General features: G+C 44.0%; 1 protein-coding gene across 8 annotated transcripts in view; it reads right to left on the bottom strand.

Moving 5' to 3' along the window:
* The window catches only part of DUSP16 (dual specificity phosphatase 16), a 177,392-nt gene that overhangs the window by 14,823 nt on the left and 145,381 nt on the right, over nucleotides 1–17,188 (bottom strand). For all 8 annotated transcript variants that reach the window (XM_067695716.1, XM_067695715.1, XM_067695722.1 and 5 more), the window contains one exon: nucleotides 13,882–14,045. In XM_067695716.1, coding sequence (XP_067551817.1) covers nucleotides 13,882–14,045 — 164 coding nt within the window. The remainder of the gene's footprint in view (nucleotides 1–13,881; nucleotides 14,046–17,188) is intronic.

Consider the following 17,188-nt stretch of genomic DNA (forward strand, 5'->3'; position numbering starts at 1 on the left):
ATTGGTTTTTTTTTTTAATTAAGCTGTATGAGCTGTTTATATATTTTGGAAATTAATCCCTTGTCAGTAGCATCGTTTGCAAATATTTTCTCCCATTCTGTAGATTGTCTTTTTGTTTTGTTTATGGTTTCCTTTGATGTTCAAAAGCTTTTAAGTTTAATTAGATCCCATTTTTTTTGTTTTTATTTCCATTACTCTAGGAGACGGCCCGAAAAAGATCTTGCTGCGATTTATGTCAGAGTGTTCTGCCTATGTTTTCCTCTAGGAGTTTTATGGTTTCCAGTCCTACATTTAGGTCTTTAATCCATTTTGAGTTTATTTTGGTATATGTTGTTAGAGAATGTTCTAATTTCATATTTTTACATGCAGCTGTCCAGTATTCCCAGCACCATTTATTGAAGAGACTTCTTCTCCATTGTATATTCTTGCCTCCTTTGTCATAGATTGACCATAAGTGTGTGGGTTTAGCTCTGCGCTTTCTATCCCGTTCTGTTGATCCGTGTGTCTGTTTTCATTCCCAGTACCTTACTGTTTTGATCACTGTAGATTTGTAGTATAGTCTGAAGTCAGGGATACTTATTCCTCCAGCTCCGTTCTTCCTTCTCAAGATTGTCTTGGCTATTCGGGGTCTTTGTGTTTCCATACATACAAATTAAAAAAATTTTTTGTTCTAGTTCTGTGAAAAATGCCATTGATAATTTGATAGGAATTGTACTAAATGTGTAGATTGCCTTGGGTAGTATGGTCTTTTAACAATACTGATTTTTCCAATCCAAGAACATATATATATCTTTCCATCATGTTGTGTTCAATTTCTTTCACCAGTGTCTTACAGTTTTCAGAGTACAGGTCTTTTGCCTTCTTAGGTACGTTTATTCCTAGGTATTTTATTCTTTTTGATGTGATGGTAAATGGGACTGTTTCCTTAATTTCTCTTTATGATATTTTGTTAGTGTATAGAAATGCAACATATTTCTGTATATTAATTTCATATCCAGCAACTTTACTAAATTCATGGATGAGCTCTAGTAGTTTTCTGGTAGCATCTCTAGGATCTTCTATGTATAGTAGCATGTCATCTGCAAACAGTGACAGTTTTACTTCTTTTCCAATTTGGATTCTTTTTATTTCTTTTTCTTCTCTGATTTCTGTGGCTAGGACTTCCAAAACTATGTTGAATAAAAATGGCAACAGTGGGCATCCTTGTCTTGTTCCTGATCTTAGAGGAAATGCTTTTAGCTTTTCACCATTGAGTATGATCTTAGCTGTGGGTTTACCGTATATGGCCTTAATTATGTTGAGGTATGTTCCCTCTATGCCCACTTTCAGAAGAGGTTTTTTTTTATTATTATAAATGGATGTTGAATTTTATCGAAAGCTTTTTCTGCATCTACTAAGATAATCATATGATTTTTACTCTTCAATTTGTTAATGTGGTATATATCACACTGACAGATTTGTGGATACTGAAAAGTCCTTGATCCTTGGCATACTTGATCATGATGCATGATGCTTTTAATGTATTGCTGGAGTCGATTTGCTAGTATTTTGTTGAGGAGTTTTGCATCTATGTTCATCAGTGATATTGGCCTGTAATTTTTTCTTTTTTTTGTGATATCTTTGTCTGGTTTGGGTATCAGGGTGATGGTAGCCTCATAGAATGAGTTCAGAAGTGATCCCTCCTCTGCAATTTTTTGGAAGAGTTTCAGAAGGATAGGTGTTAAGTCTTCTCTAAATGTTTGGTAGAATTCACCTGTGAAGCTCTCTGGTCCTGGACTTTTGCTTGTTGGGAGTTTTAAAATCACTGATCCAATTTCAGTACTGGTAATTGGTCTGTTCATATTTTCTGTTTCTTCCTAGTTCAGTCTTGGGAGATTGTATTTGTATCTTTCTAAGAATTTGTCCATTTCTTCTAGGTTGTCTACTTTATTGGCATATAGTTGCTCACAGTGGTCTCCTATGATCCTTTGTATTTCTGTGGTGTAGACTGCAACTTCCTTGTCACTTCTGATTTTACTGATTTGGGCCCTCTCCCTTTTTTCCTTGATGAGTCTGGCTAAACGTTGATCAATTTCGCTTATCTTTTCAAAGAACCAGCTTTTAGTTTCATTGATCTTTTCTATTGTTTTTTTAGTCTCTATTTCATTTATTTCTGCTCTGATTTCTTTCATTCTACTAACTTTGGGCTTTGTTTGTTCTTCTTTCTCTAGTTGCTTTAGGCATAAGGTTTAGGTTGTTTATTTGAGATTTTTCTCGTTTCCTGAGGTAAATTTGTATCACCATAAACTTCCCTCTTAGAACTGCTTTTGTTGCATCCTGTAGGTTTTGGATCGTCGTGTTTTCATTTTCATTTGTCTCAAGGTATTTTCTGATTTCCTCTTTGATTTCTTCAGTTATCCACTGGTTGTTCAGTAGCATATTGTTTAGCCTCCACGTGTTTGTGCTTTTTGCAGTTTTCTCCCTGTAGTTGATTTCTAGCCTTATAGCGTTGTGGTCAGAAAAGATGCCTGATATGATTTCAGTTTTCTTAAATTTATTGAGGCTTTAAAGCAGAATTTTTTAAGGGCAAAATAGGCTGTTTAAAAGATCACACATCACTAATATAGTCAACTCTCTATTATCTTCATTACTAGAGAGAGAAGTGGAACAAAGAACAGAAAATAAAACCGCGACAGTTTACTATGACTTGCCCCTCCTGGGCAACTATGTAAATTTATTATGACCATGTTAGATGTAATCCCCAAAATGCATGAATAAGTGCATTGATTTACAAGATTTGGGAGTATGCTAGAATACTTTTGTTTGTTTGTTTTGTTTATTTTGTGCTATGACTTCAGAATATATGCACACACAATGAGAACATTTTCTTCCCAAACTGAACATGCTGGTTGTTCTCTAAGATACAGTCCTAGGCCATCTTCTGGCTGTAAATACTCTCTCTGAAGGTTGACTCTGTTTCCGTAGTTTCTTTTTGTTTGTTTTTTTGGGGTTTTTTTTTTGCGGTACGCCGGCCTCTCACTGCTGTGGCCTCTCCCGTTGCAGAGCACAGGCTCCGGACGCGCAGGCTCAGCGGCCATGGCTCACGGGCCCAGCCGCTCCGCGGCACATAGGATCTTCCCAGACGTGGGCATGAACCCGTGTCCCCTGCATCGGCAGGCGGACTCTCAACCACTGCGCCACCAGGGAAGCCCCCTCCGTAGTTTTAATTATCACCTCTACATGCTGATGACTCTTAAATAAATACACACACACACACACACACACACAAACACGCCCTCTTTAATTTCTGACGTCATTTCCAGCCGCTTCCTGGTATCTCTATTTGGATGTTCCTCAGGACCTTCAAACTCAAAATGTCAGAAACACAGCACATTCTCTTTCTCCCTTCTCTGCCTCAAATTCTTGTTTCCTCTCTGTAATCCAAAACCGGTTTTTGGTAATAACATCCACCCAGACACTTGAGCTAGAAAATGGGATCATTTCATCCTGTTTTTCTTCCTCACCACCCCCATCCTAATGTTGCCAAACCCTCCTGGTATCGCCCCTCCCGTCCACCCTTTCTCTCTATTCCCAGTCGCTGCTCAGGGGTAAGCCCTCACCATGGTAGCAAAAGAGCCAACAGGGAGCTCTTGAAGTTTGCGGTGTTTTCCTCTCCAAACAACAACCGGAGTAATCTTTCTTGTAATTAAACGCGAGCTACGTGCTTTCTCCACACTTAGTTTCATCATGTCTCACTGCCTGCTCCCGTTCCGTACCATCGCCAAATCCCCTTCACATGCGCATCCCCCTTCCCCGATGCTGCTCGCACCGTCTGAGCTCAGCAGGCCCTGTTCCTCTTCCTGATGACTCTTCCACTCTTCTACTTTAAGTTAACCTTACTATGAAGCCCTCCTACGGGTGCATAATTAACCATTCTGTTCTCTGCCCGTCCAAAGGACTTTGGACATGCTATTAGTAAAGCACCGAGCACATTAGCAGGTTCCCTCGTCTCTCCTATTAAGCAGTGAAGTAGTGAGGTCTTGGCCGGATGCTTGCCTATGCTTCTCCCTTCAGCACCAGGTACATAGCTGCACTCGGTACGTGTTTGTTCAGCTAACATCCCGTCCACCATTTTCCAGGCAAGCCTATACAACCCACTCCATTTAGTCATCCATTGCTGCCTCTCAGGAAATGTCCCTGGCCTGAAATCATTCTCTTCGAAGCAACTCTGGTCACGTCTTCCTTTTCTTGGAATGCTACCTCCTCTACAGATCTGTTCCAACTCCAACTCCCCGAAGAACAGTTGGTCATTTTCTCCCTATTTTAGCCTCCTGCCAACGCGCTCATCCCTTCAATTACCGCATTCAGCGCAATAAATATATTGTTTTACAGAAAAGTAGACTGAGTAAATCCAGATCAGGTGTGCAGCCCTCTCGGCTATCAGATGACAGAGTCAAGAAACAGCTTGTGGAGCTGGGCGAGCTTCTTAGAGTGACTGACCCTCGCCTTCCGAAGGTCTCGTAGGCTCCCGTTAGATCTCAGTGGTGTTTACAACTTTTAAACGTCTGTACACGAGCGAAGGTCACACTGTTTTCTACCACTGTCTGATCACCACAGCGTTTCCCACGCAAGAACGGCAGCATTACTGGAGATAAAAGTCTTTCATGCCTCTCTCATGAACGCTCCTTAAAGAAAGGAACCTTTTTACATTTCCATCTCCTTTCCATCAACGGTGTGACAGAGATTTATTAAATTAAAAGTAGTACGATAATAAAGACACAGGAGTTTCTGAGGAGAGAGGCTGACACGGGCAGCGTTACCTACTCTACACAAAAGACCACAGGCGATGCTCACAAATGACAACACTAACGTGAGACAAGTCAGTAGTGAGCATCAAATGTGATTTCCCCACACAAAGTCTAGAATAATGTACACTTCTGACAATTAGCCTAATAGTCTACATTCTGTAGAAATGACCACTTAAACCTAAATTCAATGAAAAATGTGCTGGGCACCTTTGCTACAGGTGCTCTGTTATATTAACAATATACTACTATGGTACACGTTAATAAACAACATCTAACGTTTACCGAGTGCCTACTGTGTACCTGGGACTGTGCTAAGCCTTTAAATGCACCGTCTCATTTAATCCTCACAACCACCCTTTGAGATGGATACTATTCTTCTTCTCATTTTTAAAATGAGGAAACTGAGGCTTAGAGAGTTCATGGAATGTTTCCAAAGTTATACAGCTAACAAGTGGTCCAGAGTAGAAATCCACATCCAAGCATATTCTCATCTCCAGAATCCGTCCTCTTAACTGCCATTCTCTACTGAAGTTCTTTTTAAAGCAAATTAGATGGAGCAATAAAGTAACTCGCCTACATACAGACTTTCTTTTTAACCAAATGAAGTAACAGAATATGAAGTTTTAACTGCATCCTTTTTCACCCTTTTTAACTGTAACCAGTTAGGACATAAAGGAGCACCCCTCTGGGCATGGACGTAACTCAGGACACTCGATGGCTACTGGAGGAGACTAATCAGTCCTGTTTTACCTCTTTCTTCCCTGATTGTCACCTCAGTTGCAGCCACGGGCATCACAGCGTGGCCCTGCTGCCGTGTTCACACTGGCATCTGCTGCTCCCGGCTGAGGCCTGGCTGCCCACGTGCACGTCCCCCAGCCTCACGCCACTGCTGCCACGTGCCCAATGGTCATGGCCCGATGGAAAGGAAACACGAAAAAGGGGCAGTTCTGACCTCATGTAAGAAACATCAGTCATCCAAGCCTACAACGCTGTTTATGTCTCAACAATATTCTCCACATATAAAACGGTGTGCCACGAAGAGAGGCACTTAAGTAGTAGCTTTATTTTAGACAACTGATGTAAGGGGGGAGGGGACATTAATGTGTTGAAATGGAGTGATAATAAAATAATTTAACCACAAAATGAAGTGAGAAAAAAATGCTAGTTATACATCAGTGGAAAAAATGAGTTAAAAGAGGAAACCGTTAAAAATGTTACATGTATACGTAAAACATTTTAACTCAAAACAAATAAATGTACATTAATTCACTAATTTCTTGGTGTTTTTTTTTAAATAGGTTAGCTGACTGGAGTTCTTAAGAAAATCACAACCAAATGCATCTACCACTTATACTTTCCATTCTTTAAAGAGCAAGAACTAATAAAGCAATAAATCAGGACAGAATCTTCTAGATGATGACTGTCCCCTAAATATTCTACGGCTGCCTTCCCCTGCCTAGTAAGACAGAAAAAAACGTAGAGCAATCAGTCTTTCCTGAATCTTTTTTTTTTTTTAACATTTATTTATTTATTTGGTTGCACTGGGTCTTAGTTGCAGCAGGCGGGCTCCTTAGTTGCAGCTTGTGGGCTCCTTAATCATGGCTCGCTGGCTTCACAGTTGAGGCACATGGGCCCCTTAGTTGTGGCGGCATGCATGCGGGATCTAGTTCCCTGACCAGGGATCAAACCCCAGCCCCCTGCACTGGGAGTGCGGAGTCCCAACCACTGCGCCACCAGGGAAGTCCCTTTCTCGAATCTTTTGAAACCATTTAGCTTAGGTCATAGAAAAACAACTCTCTTTCCTCATTCATATTTCATCCCTGTATGCAATATTTTAACTAACGTACATCGTTATGATAACAAGTACATTGGCCTAAACAGGTCCGAGAACAAACACAATTGCGTCCTGGTGAGTAAACTGTTCAAATGGGGTTAGTAGCCCTGCGACGGCCCGGAGCCCACTGCTGCCAGGAGACAGGCGCCCACCTGCCGAGGGCGGCAGAGCAGAGGGGTGGGTGGGGGCTGCAGTCAGCTAAGGCGTCACGTGACTGTCATGTGACCGTTCTGTTCCCTTCTCTCCTGATGATGTTCACGGCCGGGCATGTAAGTGGCCGAGAGGGCATCTTATGTCAATGCTCCTGACAGCAAGAACTGGGATGGAACCACAAGTATGAAGAACGGGTTTGTTTTATAGAATCATGACTGCTTTTACTCAGAGATGGAGGTCTTGACTTCCTACCACATTTTAAGGAATTTACGTAATTCATTCAGCGTTGTTTCAGTGTGTTGTGTAAAGCGTACACAACTCAGTATGACTCTGTCCCGTCATTAAACACCGTAATCCTTAGGCTTCCAGAGAGCCTTCATGCTGTTGCATATTTGGCTCAACTTTGTGTTCAGTCGGCTAACACGTGCTTCCTACTGATAACGTAATCTTTCTTCTCCGGCCTTCAAATATCCTTCCGACACCGTGGCCTCTGGGTTCTCTGAGCGCCTCACCTTGAGCACTCCCTCCCGAGGCCCGGTCCGGTCTCTGCCATTACCAGTAACCATAACCTCACACAACGCGCTGCGGGACGCCGCCTTCTTCCTTCCAACTTACTGTCTTCCACCACCACTCCTGGCGTCCCTCGATCCCCCCAGGACCTCATTCAGCCTCCTCTCTGTCCTTCATCCTCATGACGTCTGTCCTTGCTTCCTGGCCCAGCTTAAATTCTGTGGCCAGTCACTACACGGTTGACCCTTGAACAACTCAGGTTTAAACTGTGTGGGTCCACTTATACGTGCATGCTTTTCAACAGTAAACACTGCAGTATTACAGGATCCACAGCTGGTTGAACCTGAGGTTGCAGAGGCCCTGCGGAGGGCGAGGGCCGACCATAAACGATACGAGGACTAACCCCCTCACTGTTCGAGGGTCACCTGGAATCCCTCCCTCGCTTTCACCCTCAATTACTGGGTCCCTCCGTCACCTCTTCACACTCACGTGGCAAGATCACAGCCCTGGATGAACCTGGCTCGCCACCGAGTCTGCATCTGCACGCAGGCAGCTGAACGTGGCCCGAGAAGAACACTCAGCAGCGCTGCTGCCGGGCCCCCTTCCAGCCACGCTCCCCAGCGGGCACTCCATGCCCCTGGTCTTCACCTGGCCTCTAGCCTGGATGCCATTCCAGCCCTTCCCCGTTCTTTTCAAACCCTCCATATGTCCTCCCTCACCCTCTCTCTCTGCTCATGGAGAAAACAGAAACAGTCAGAAGGAAGTTTTGATAAACTTCTACCACCACTTCCCTTTCTGCCAGCACACGTGCCTCTAAACCCTCCTTCCTCCTGTTACTGTGGGTGAACTCAGTGTGCAGGACAAGCACACGGGCACCAGTCCCAGAAAACTGGGAGCCCGGCTCAGCACGTGACTGTCCGCCACCTGAATGACCTTGGAGGGGCTACCTGACCTCCCTCAGCTTTAGTTTCCTTACCTGTAAAACAGGGCTAACGATCTCTATTTTGTAAAGCTGTTATGAGGATAAAGTGGCACATAATATACAAGAAGTTTCAATAAACGTTAGTTCCCTTACTTTACCTTATTTTTAAAATAATAGTTTGTGGGAATGTAAACTGGTACAGCCACTATGGAAAACAGTGTGGCGGTCCCTCAAAAAATTAAAAATAGAGCTGCCGGGCTTCCCTGGTGGCGCAGTGGTTGGGAGTCTGCCTGCCGGTGCAGGGAACACGGGTTCGTGCCCCGGTCTGGGAGGATCCCACATGCCGCGGAGCGGCTGGGCCAGTGAGCCATGGCCTCTGAGCCTGCGCGTCCGGAGCCCGTGCTCCGCAACGGGAGAGGCCACTGCAGTGAGAGGCCCGCGTACTGCAAAAAAAAAAAAAAAAAAAACAACAAAAAAAATAGAGCTGCCATCTGATCCATCAATTCCACTGCTGGGTATTTATCCGAAGGAAACAAAAACACTATCTCCAAAAGACACATGCACCCCCTTGTGCACTGCAGCACTATTTACAGAAGTCGAGACATGGAAACAACCTAAGTGCCCACTGACAGATGAATGGATAAAGACGACGTGGTATTATGTACACAATGGAATATTATTCAGCCTTAGAAAAGAAGGAAATCTTGCCATTTGCGGCAGCAAGGATGAACCTTGAAGGCATTATGCTAAGCGAACTAAGTCAGACAGAGAAGGACAAATACTGTATGATCTCACTTACATGTGGAATCTAAAAAACAAACAGACACTGAATTCATAGGTACAGAGAACAGAGTGGTGGCTGCCAGAGGTGGTGGAGGGGAGGGGTAAAGGTGGTCGAAAGGTACAAACTTCCAGTCACAAAACAAGTCAGTCATGGCGATGTAACGCACAGCATGCCGGCTATAGATAGTAACAGTGTATTGCGTATTTGAAAGTGGCTGAGAAATCTTAAAAGTTCTCATCATAGGAAAAAAAAAGGAGTAGCTATGTACGGTGGTAGATGTTAACTTAGATTTATTGTGATCATTTAGCAATATATACAAATACTGAATGTTGGATATAATGTTACTTGAAACTAATATACTTGAAATATGTTATATGTCAATTATATAATGACGTATAACATATACGTCATTATATATATAATGTTATACGTCAATTATATCTCAATTAAAAATAACTTATAAATCACATGGTATATAAATTATATCTCAGTAAAGTTGTTGCCCACCCCCCAGCCTGTAATGTATATCTTTCACTAATTCAAACTGTCCTTGCTCCTAATTGGCCTCAAGTAGGGAAATTACACTGAATGTAGCAGGCTGGGTATAAAAAAGGGTTCAGCTGTAAAGTAGAAAAGACTACCCCCTAAGAAATTAAAAAATAGATTCTGGTTTCAAAACACAATCAAGAAAGTGTTCAAAAATAATTTTTGTGAGTCAAAAAATAAATCTTAATTTTACTGCTATGATTTGCATTCACTTTTTTTCCCCCTTTGTTTCCTTCTCCTAAACCATGAAACAACTTTGCCCCGTAGTTGGACTAATTTCTAAATATGGGCTCTATACTCTGTTGATACAGACTGTGGAGTAATATATGGAATACAGCTTTAATACAACTGCTCTGTTTGGTCAGGTTGCCCACGTTCATTCAGGCTGAGGACAGAGGTCCCATTAAATCACACAGGCACTGCAAATGTACTTAAAAGAGTTGTAATTTTTCTTTCTGAAGTCAATTTAATGAGTGAGTTTGCATTTGCCACTCCCCTTGCCTTCAGAATTGACCTACTTCCTCCAGCCAGCCTTCCTCAGCCAGCCACGCCCAATGTACCCACCACTCACCCCAGACCCTTGTACACCCTACCCGGTGGTGACAATAACAGTGTCCCTATAAACCAGGAACTGCTCTTGGTGCCTGGCGTAAGGCCACGTCACAGGAGCCTCACAAGAACACTAGGGGGCAGGAATCATCTCAGTTTGCAGGTGAAGAAGCAGATTCGGGGCACGTGGCTCCGGCCGGTGAGGCGAAGACCTGGCACGCGAATCCTCCCGGTCCGGAGCCGGCTCTCGCTCCTGCCTGAATCACCTTGTTTGCGAATTACCGTCTCAGGAACAGGTCTTGTCTAACCAACCTGCACTCTGTATGGCGTTCTACACACCGTGGACTCTGAATAAATACTTTCACTGATCATTTTGACGACATGAGCCTTTGTCTTCCTAGATCACAGAGAAACCTGAAAGCAGTATTTGGCTATACGGTGTCCAGGCTACAGCCTAACTCTCGTACGAAAACACCAGAGAAAGTGGCAGTAGTCCTGGGGACGGGCAGAACAGCAAGGCAGCCCAGGAAAGCCAACTGTGCGTGTTAGAAGACTGAAATAAGAAGCTACCCCCCAAAAAGCTGGCCGCACCCTGTTTAAAATGGGGAAGGCGCGGGCACGGCAGCTTTAGGGAAGAAGTCGAAGAGGTCCCGGCTCAGGAACGACTCGCGGTAGGGAATCCCATCGTACACCCTGTGTGTAAGTGGGAAACAAAAGTCCGTTTGAAATTTTAACTGGTCAAGGAGAAAAAAACATCAGGAACTTCTGTCTGTCCCATTATAACTAGAGATTCTGGTTCAAGTCCCACTCAGTCAGATGTGAACTGTGGGCACCAGCAAACTGCTTTAGTGTGACCGCTGTACAACTCCAGTTCAAAGACCAGAGGAGGACAGATTGTGGGAAACAAAGTACAGATGCGAGGGGAAAGGAAGTGTGTTCTTTTTGCTACCAGTGCCTTCTTACAGTCTTTTACAGAAGAGCTATGTCTTTGAGACCTAAGTAAAAACAATCACATGCTGAGAGTATTGACCCGCACCGTCTGATCTGTGGAAGCACAAGCACATGTGGCACGTTCACAGTGAGAGTCCATAAGACACACACCAGATTTCAAAGACCTAGTACCAAAAACTGTAAAGTGCCAATAATTTTTTATATTGATTGCATGTTGAAACGGTAATATTCTAGACATACGGTGATGAATGTCATTAAAATTAATTTCACTTGGGTTTTTCTTTAACTTTTTAAATAAGGCTATCAGAACATTCTAGATTATATATGTGGCTTGCATTATACTTCTGTGGGATGATGCTGGTATAGAACATGCTGTAGACAAAGCAGGAGGAAACAAATCTCAGCTGTGATTCAACAGACTGTTAAGACTTGTCAGTCCTTCGTGACAGCCTGTTACAGAGATTTCAATTTCCAGACGATGAGGATTTCTGGCGTTCTACAAACACAGGACTTAGAGCCAGAGTAGTTTGGGTTTGAGGCGGTCTCTGTCACTCACTAGCTTTGAGGTCAATGACTTTCTAGCCACAAAATCTTGGGTAAGTAAGTGACATAACTCAGAGCCAACCTACCTCCAAATCCTATTATGAGGGTTAAATGCAGTGACATAAAGGGCCTAGCATTCTAAATGATAAACACTATTACCCTCCCCAGAAATTTTCCGTGACATGCTTTTAACATATTTTAGTGGCACTTTATTACAAATAAATAAATAAATAGGAAGATGACTAATAAGATTAGTGGTCTTGTGGTGGTGGTTCTTAGAAACTTCTAAGTTTGACTAAAAAGGAACGTACTATCAGGGGAGATTATAAAATCTTCATCTCTGGAGATCTTCCAGAAGAAGAGAGCACATTATTTCTCCTGGGAAGTTTAAACCAGTGAGTGGAGCAGGGAGATGAGTTTATGCTGTTTTCGAAAGAGAGGCACATCCAGTTCTAAGACCCAGCAGTGGGGTGATGTGGTGGAATTTATATAACATTTCTGGAATTACGATTTCCTCATTATTGACCGAAGGAGGCTGACTAAATGATCTGTAAGGTCCCCTCCAGCACTAGGACTCTGCTCAACAGTGAATCTAGAGGTTACGCACATAGAAATTTCTACTCGCCACCTTGAAAGCACTCTTCTCACCACTCCCTAGTCTGCACGTCGGCAGCTCCCAAAGCAGCTTTCTCACGGTCTTCCCCAATGACTCCTTGCTCAACCTGTTTCCCCATGAGCTTGCAAAAACCCATTCTCCCCCTACAACCATTTCCTTTCAAGGCATCTGTGTGCCTATCCTGTTTAGCACATGGACATGTAGAAGCCAATTAAAAACAGAAAACTATCAGCCCCCGGCACACCTCAACTTCAGGTTCCAGTTTAACTGCTCTCACCCTGCAGGCCTCACTTAGCTGTTAACTGACACATTTGTTAAACCTGGAAAAGGTATGCAGCAAAATCAAGGTACCACTGCACTGAATGTCAGAAGTAACAGAAAGGACCTGTCACATAACTACTTGTAAATCACCTGCCAGTGACCGGTTAAGTTTTACTGGGGGGGATTCTGAACAGGATCCTTAACTAGGAATTTTATTTCATTTTGTTTTATTTGCTGATCTAAGGATTAAATAAAGCACCTCCGGGTTTGCCCCAGGGTTGCATGTGACTTTAGGAAATTAATTTTGCTTTCTGTGACATAGTTTGCTTATCTCTCAAAGAGAACTAATAAAATGCACGTGCTCAAAGACATCGTGACCCCACCAGAAAGGCTCAGTGCAAGCATAAGCTATCAAATTTCAAATACCTCACAGAACGAGCAGACATGTTAGCAAAAATGTCCAGGCAAAATTCTGAAGAGGCAGGAGTTTCGAGAACAAAAAAGAAGAAGAGAGCAAAAAGAATGCCTCCTTGCTGCCCAGTGAGAGGGTGTTTTTGCTCTCCACGTGCTAAAGTAAAGCAAGCCCACCTGGAAGCTTATCTTACGGTCAGCCCAATTGTTTCAGCTCCTCAAGCAGAAATACCCAAAAAGCAGCACTTGCAGATCACCAGCGGTTGAATTAAGATCTTTGATTGTTTTTTCAATTAGAGGTGATGTAAACAAGAGGTTTTAGAGACAAACCACTTTCCAGGCAGTTAGAGCACTGTTTTCTAGCACCACTTGTTAAGAGCATATAAGCAGTGGAGACAGACGGATCTTAGTTCTGCCGCTGTCACGTGTGTACCGTTATATATAATGGCCTCAAGCAATCAACACGGCTCCTCCGTGGGATACACCTTGTTCAGAACGGCTCACATCCTTTTCATCCAGTTATTTACGGTCCTCCCTCTTCTTTCTCAACCAAACTGCTCCAAGGGGCCTCAGGCGGGGCGCCTGCAGAGCGTCTTCTTAGCGCTGGTCCTCACCATCCTTTTACCCCCCTCCCCGCCCCTCTAGCCAGGAGTCATCATGAGATCTTCCTCAGTCCAAGCCAACCCGAGTCCCTTTCTAGTTGCTGCAGTAAATAAATACATCTCTATATGTGAAATCATCTAGGCGGCATGAGCCTTCCTGGGTGTGCCCAACCGCAGGTCTCTTGGACCTGTAAGCACAGCACACTTGACAACGGCTTAGCCTTCCTACAGCGAGCAGAACGTCACAGCAGACGGCACTGGGGAGGATGGTACGGCCGCTGGGCTGCTCACAGGGGAGCTGCACTAAGAACACGGGGTGCGTGTGCCTGAAAGGACAGCCCGCCGGCAGCCCAGTGCTTCTCCAGCCGCTGTCAAGAAACCCTGCAATGAAGGTTATGTTCAAAGCACCCACCTTGTTGAGGACATCTCGCTGGCAGCCAAGATAGAGATTGGGCAGAATTCGGGTTGGCCCAATGTTGGCAACAGGTAAGCAAGGCTGAGAAATGCAGGTGGGGACTAGGGTGGATTTTCCTTCACAGAGGCCAGGGAAACAGCGGGAGAACTCGGCAAACCCACCTAAGGACAGACAGGGTACAGTTACGCCGTGCATAAAGATGAAAACCAGCCTTCTGCTAACTACTCAAATACAGTTGTCTGAAAAGAACAATCAGATCCCACAGATGGAAGTGGAGCCCCGTCCACAGCTGCTCGGTCTGGGGTACAATCCAGCACCAGACCCGGCTTTGCAAGCCCACGAAAGTGACCCCAGGCCCTGAAGGCACTTAGTGACTCACCCCCTCGCTCTCACTCCCTTCACCTTCACGCATCCTATGTCTTCCCCCTGCTCCCTGTCGTATTTCGTGTGGCTTGAAGAGGACTGAAAGTAGCAGATAACCGAGCCAAGACAGATGCAAAATGCGGATACAAAAACACATGAACTGAGGCCAGACGTGACTTCTTCAAAATAAAATTGACAGAGTTCAAAGCTCCTTCTAGAATGAACTTTAAATCTTCCTACTGTATAAGTTTTATATTTCAAAGATACCACATACCCCCCTTACTCTTACAAATATTCTCTATATCAAGGGTCGCATAATGACCCCCGATTCCGGGGTCTCCTGTTCACTGGCTGAGCGCTGTGAACAAGGGCCGACAGACCCTAACCGCTCAGGTTACATGGATGCCTCGTGGCAAGATTTCTGGACTCGGAGGAATTCAGTGTTTTCCAGTCCCTTCCTTATAATGACCTACTCTATGATCTTCATTAGGTCACAATCTCACTCCCTGTTAATGAAGAGAAATCTATTGGCTAAGGAGACACTCTCACCTCCTTTCAGAAAAGAAAAGATGAACAAGGTCTTCCCTGGGTTTTCCAATCTAAATCCTCCTTGCTACCCAAATCCAAACCCAAGAACTGAATACACTCTGATACATTTTCAGATGAATCCCTCACTATCCAGACCCTCCCTAGTCACTACATCTAAACTCGGAACCAAAGACATTTGGATTATAGGGAATATGTGTATATTTTTAATACTACTAAATTAAAAAACAGTTAAGAAGACAGAGCAGCCTCATTTTTACCTCTTTAATCAAGCCTTAAAAAGGACCCTAGCTGGGACTGACATATACACACGACTATGTATAAAATAGATAACTAATGAGAACCTACTGTATAGCACAGGGAACCCTACTCAGTGCTCTGTGGTGACCTAAATGGGAAGGAACTCTCAAAAAGAGTGGACATATGTATACATATGACTGATTCACTTTGCTACACGGCAAGAAACTAACACAACATTGTAAAGCAACTATACTCCAATAAAAAATAAAATAAAATCTTAAAAAGGACCCTAAAATCTCATTAAATATTTACCTCCATCTCCTTGAGCTTCATTCCATTAGCCTTTCCTGCGCTTCCAGAAACATATAAAATATGCCCTCAAAAACTGCAGAAGTGCAGGGAGTTGACGGGGGAGGTGTCACCCGTTTTTATCCCCTGTATTATGTTCAACACAAGCATGACCCTCGGGACTCCTGCGTCCACTGTCTGTGTTCAGCATGGGGTGCGCGGTACAGCAAGCTAGGACAGCAGCAAGTCGGTGACGACAACCGCGCCGCCTGCAAATGCAGGTGTGCCCTAGCCTCCAAGCCAAGCGTCTGCACTGTTTTTACCCTTAAGCAGTTTGCTTATTAAAGTTCTTAAGGTAACCTGACAGAAAGAGCAGAGGGTTCCATTATAGAAACCCCACCTTCCTTTGCGGGACCGACGAGGCCCTGGGGACCTGTACCTGTTCAGCGTTAAGGTTGCATTTCTTGCCCTTTCCAAACGCGCTCTCCAGCCACACAAAACTCACGGTCACCTCACACTTTCATGCTGTTCTCTCACCACCACCGGCCCGCCCCGTGCACACACGCAGCATACAAACCCCACGCACGTGAGCCCCGCGGCCGTACAGCAGAGGGAGGGCGGGCAGAGGCCCCTGTACCTGAGTCTGTGTCCTGGCTTCACCACGCTCTAGCTGTTTGGACAAGTGACTTACGCCCTCTGGCTATCAGTTTCCTGTCCGTAAAATGGGAATAAGGATCACACCCGCCTCACAGAGCTGTCAGAGGACTGAGTTAGCTGATATGCGTGAGTGCTTTGTGCCCGCGCAGAGGGAGCCCTCCGTGGTACAGTGATCCGACATCGAGTTCCCAGCTTCATCTGGGGGCCCCCCTCCTCCACCCCTGATCCGCAGCTACACCTCGGTAGGCTACACCTGAGACAAAGCGAAAACAGTCATGCTTCTAAGGCTGCATTTCCCAGAGTCTGCTCCAGGGCGCTGGCGTCCTTGCAGGAAGCTGACAGACGGGATATCGGTCCAAAAAGTAACAGAAACACTGCATATCACGTCTCCCCGGGAGACTCACAGCACACGTATTAAAAGCTCTGAAAAAAAATCTCTAAGGAAACTAGTTTACTTTCATTTAATTTAAGGTTCCCAAACTTATTTGACCATGGAATTTCCCCTCCCATTTCCCCCGCTAAAATCTCTTAAAATCTAAGCTGGTGGAACTCACACTCAAGGAAATGCTGTGCTAGGGCTGTCGCAGCTACTGAAATGAAGTAAATTAGAATCCTTACACCTAAAGTATAAGCCACGGCAATCTCAAAAAAGGGGTCAGTTAATATTGGCATACGTATGTGCCTGTCACCGTTTAGGATTTATCATTTTATTTCATTAATGTTTTGTCCTTTTCAGTCTCTTAAGTGCATAATGCAGTTATTTAAGGTGAGTTTTCCCCTCAAAGCAGTTCTTGTAATAATAGATGTTAAAGAGTCTAAACATTATCTGCCTAGGTTACACCTACCCAACGTGACAACTGACGGCCACTATTTTGATTATAATTTAAATTTTAACTTCCATTAACTTTTGTTGTTCTGGTGTTTCTCTAAAGAACTGTTTTCATGTTTTTTCCTTTTCTGTTTCCAAAACAGTTCATGGGATGATCACTCATTTAAATCCAACAAAACAAGAGTCCAGTAAATGTTCTCAGAGAACAGAGAAACCAGGCAATCCAAGGAAACTCCACTTGAATTCCATCTGAAACTTACGTCATCATATTTATAAATAATGTAAGGACTCCCAGAGTTACTGGACATTTACTATGTGACAAGCGTTGCTCTAAGCACTTTACAAGGGTTTGTTCAGTCTTTACAACTGCCCCATGAGGTA

This window comes from Pseudorca crassidens, chromosome 11, assembly GCF_039906515.1.
Source record: "Pseudorca crassidens isolate mPseCra1 chromosome 11, mPseCra1.hap1, whole genome shotgun sequence".
In the NCBI taxonomy this organism is placed as follows: Eukaryota; Metazoa; Chordata; class Mammalia; order Artiodactyla; family Delphinidae; genus Pseudorca; species Pseudorca crassidens.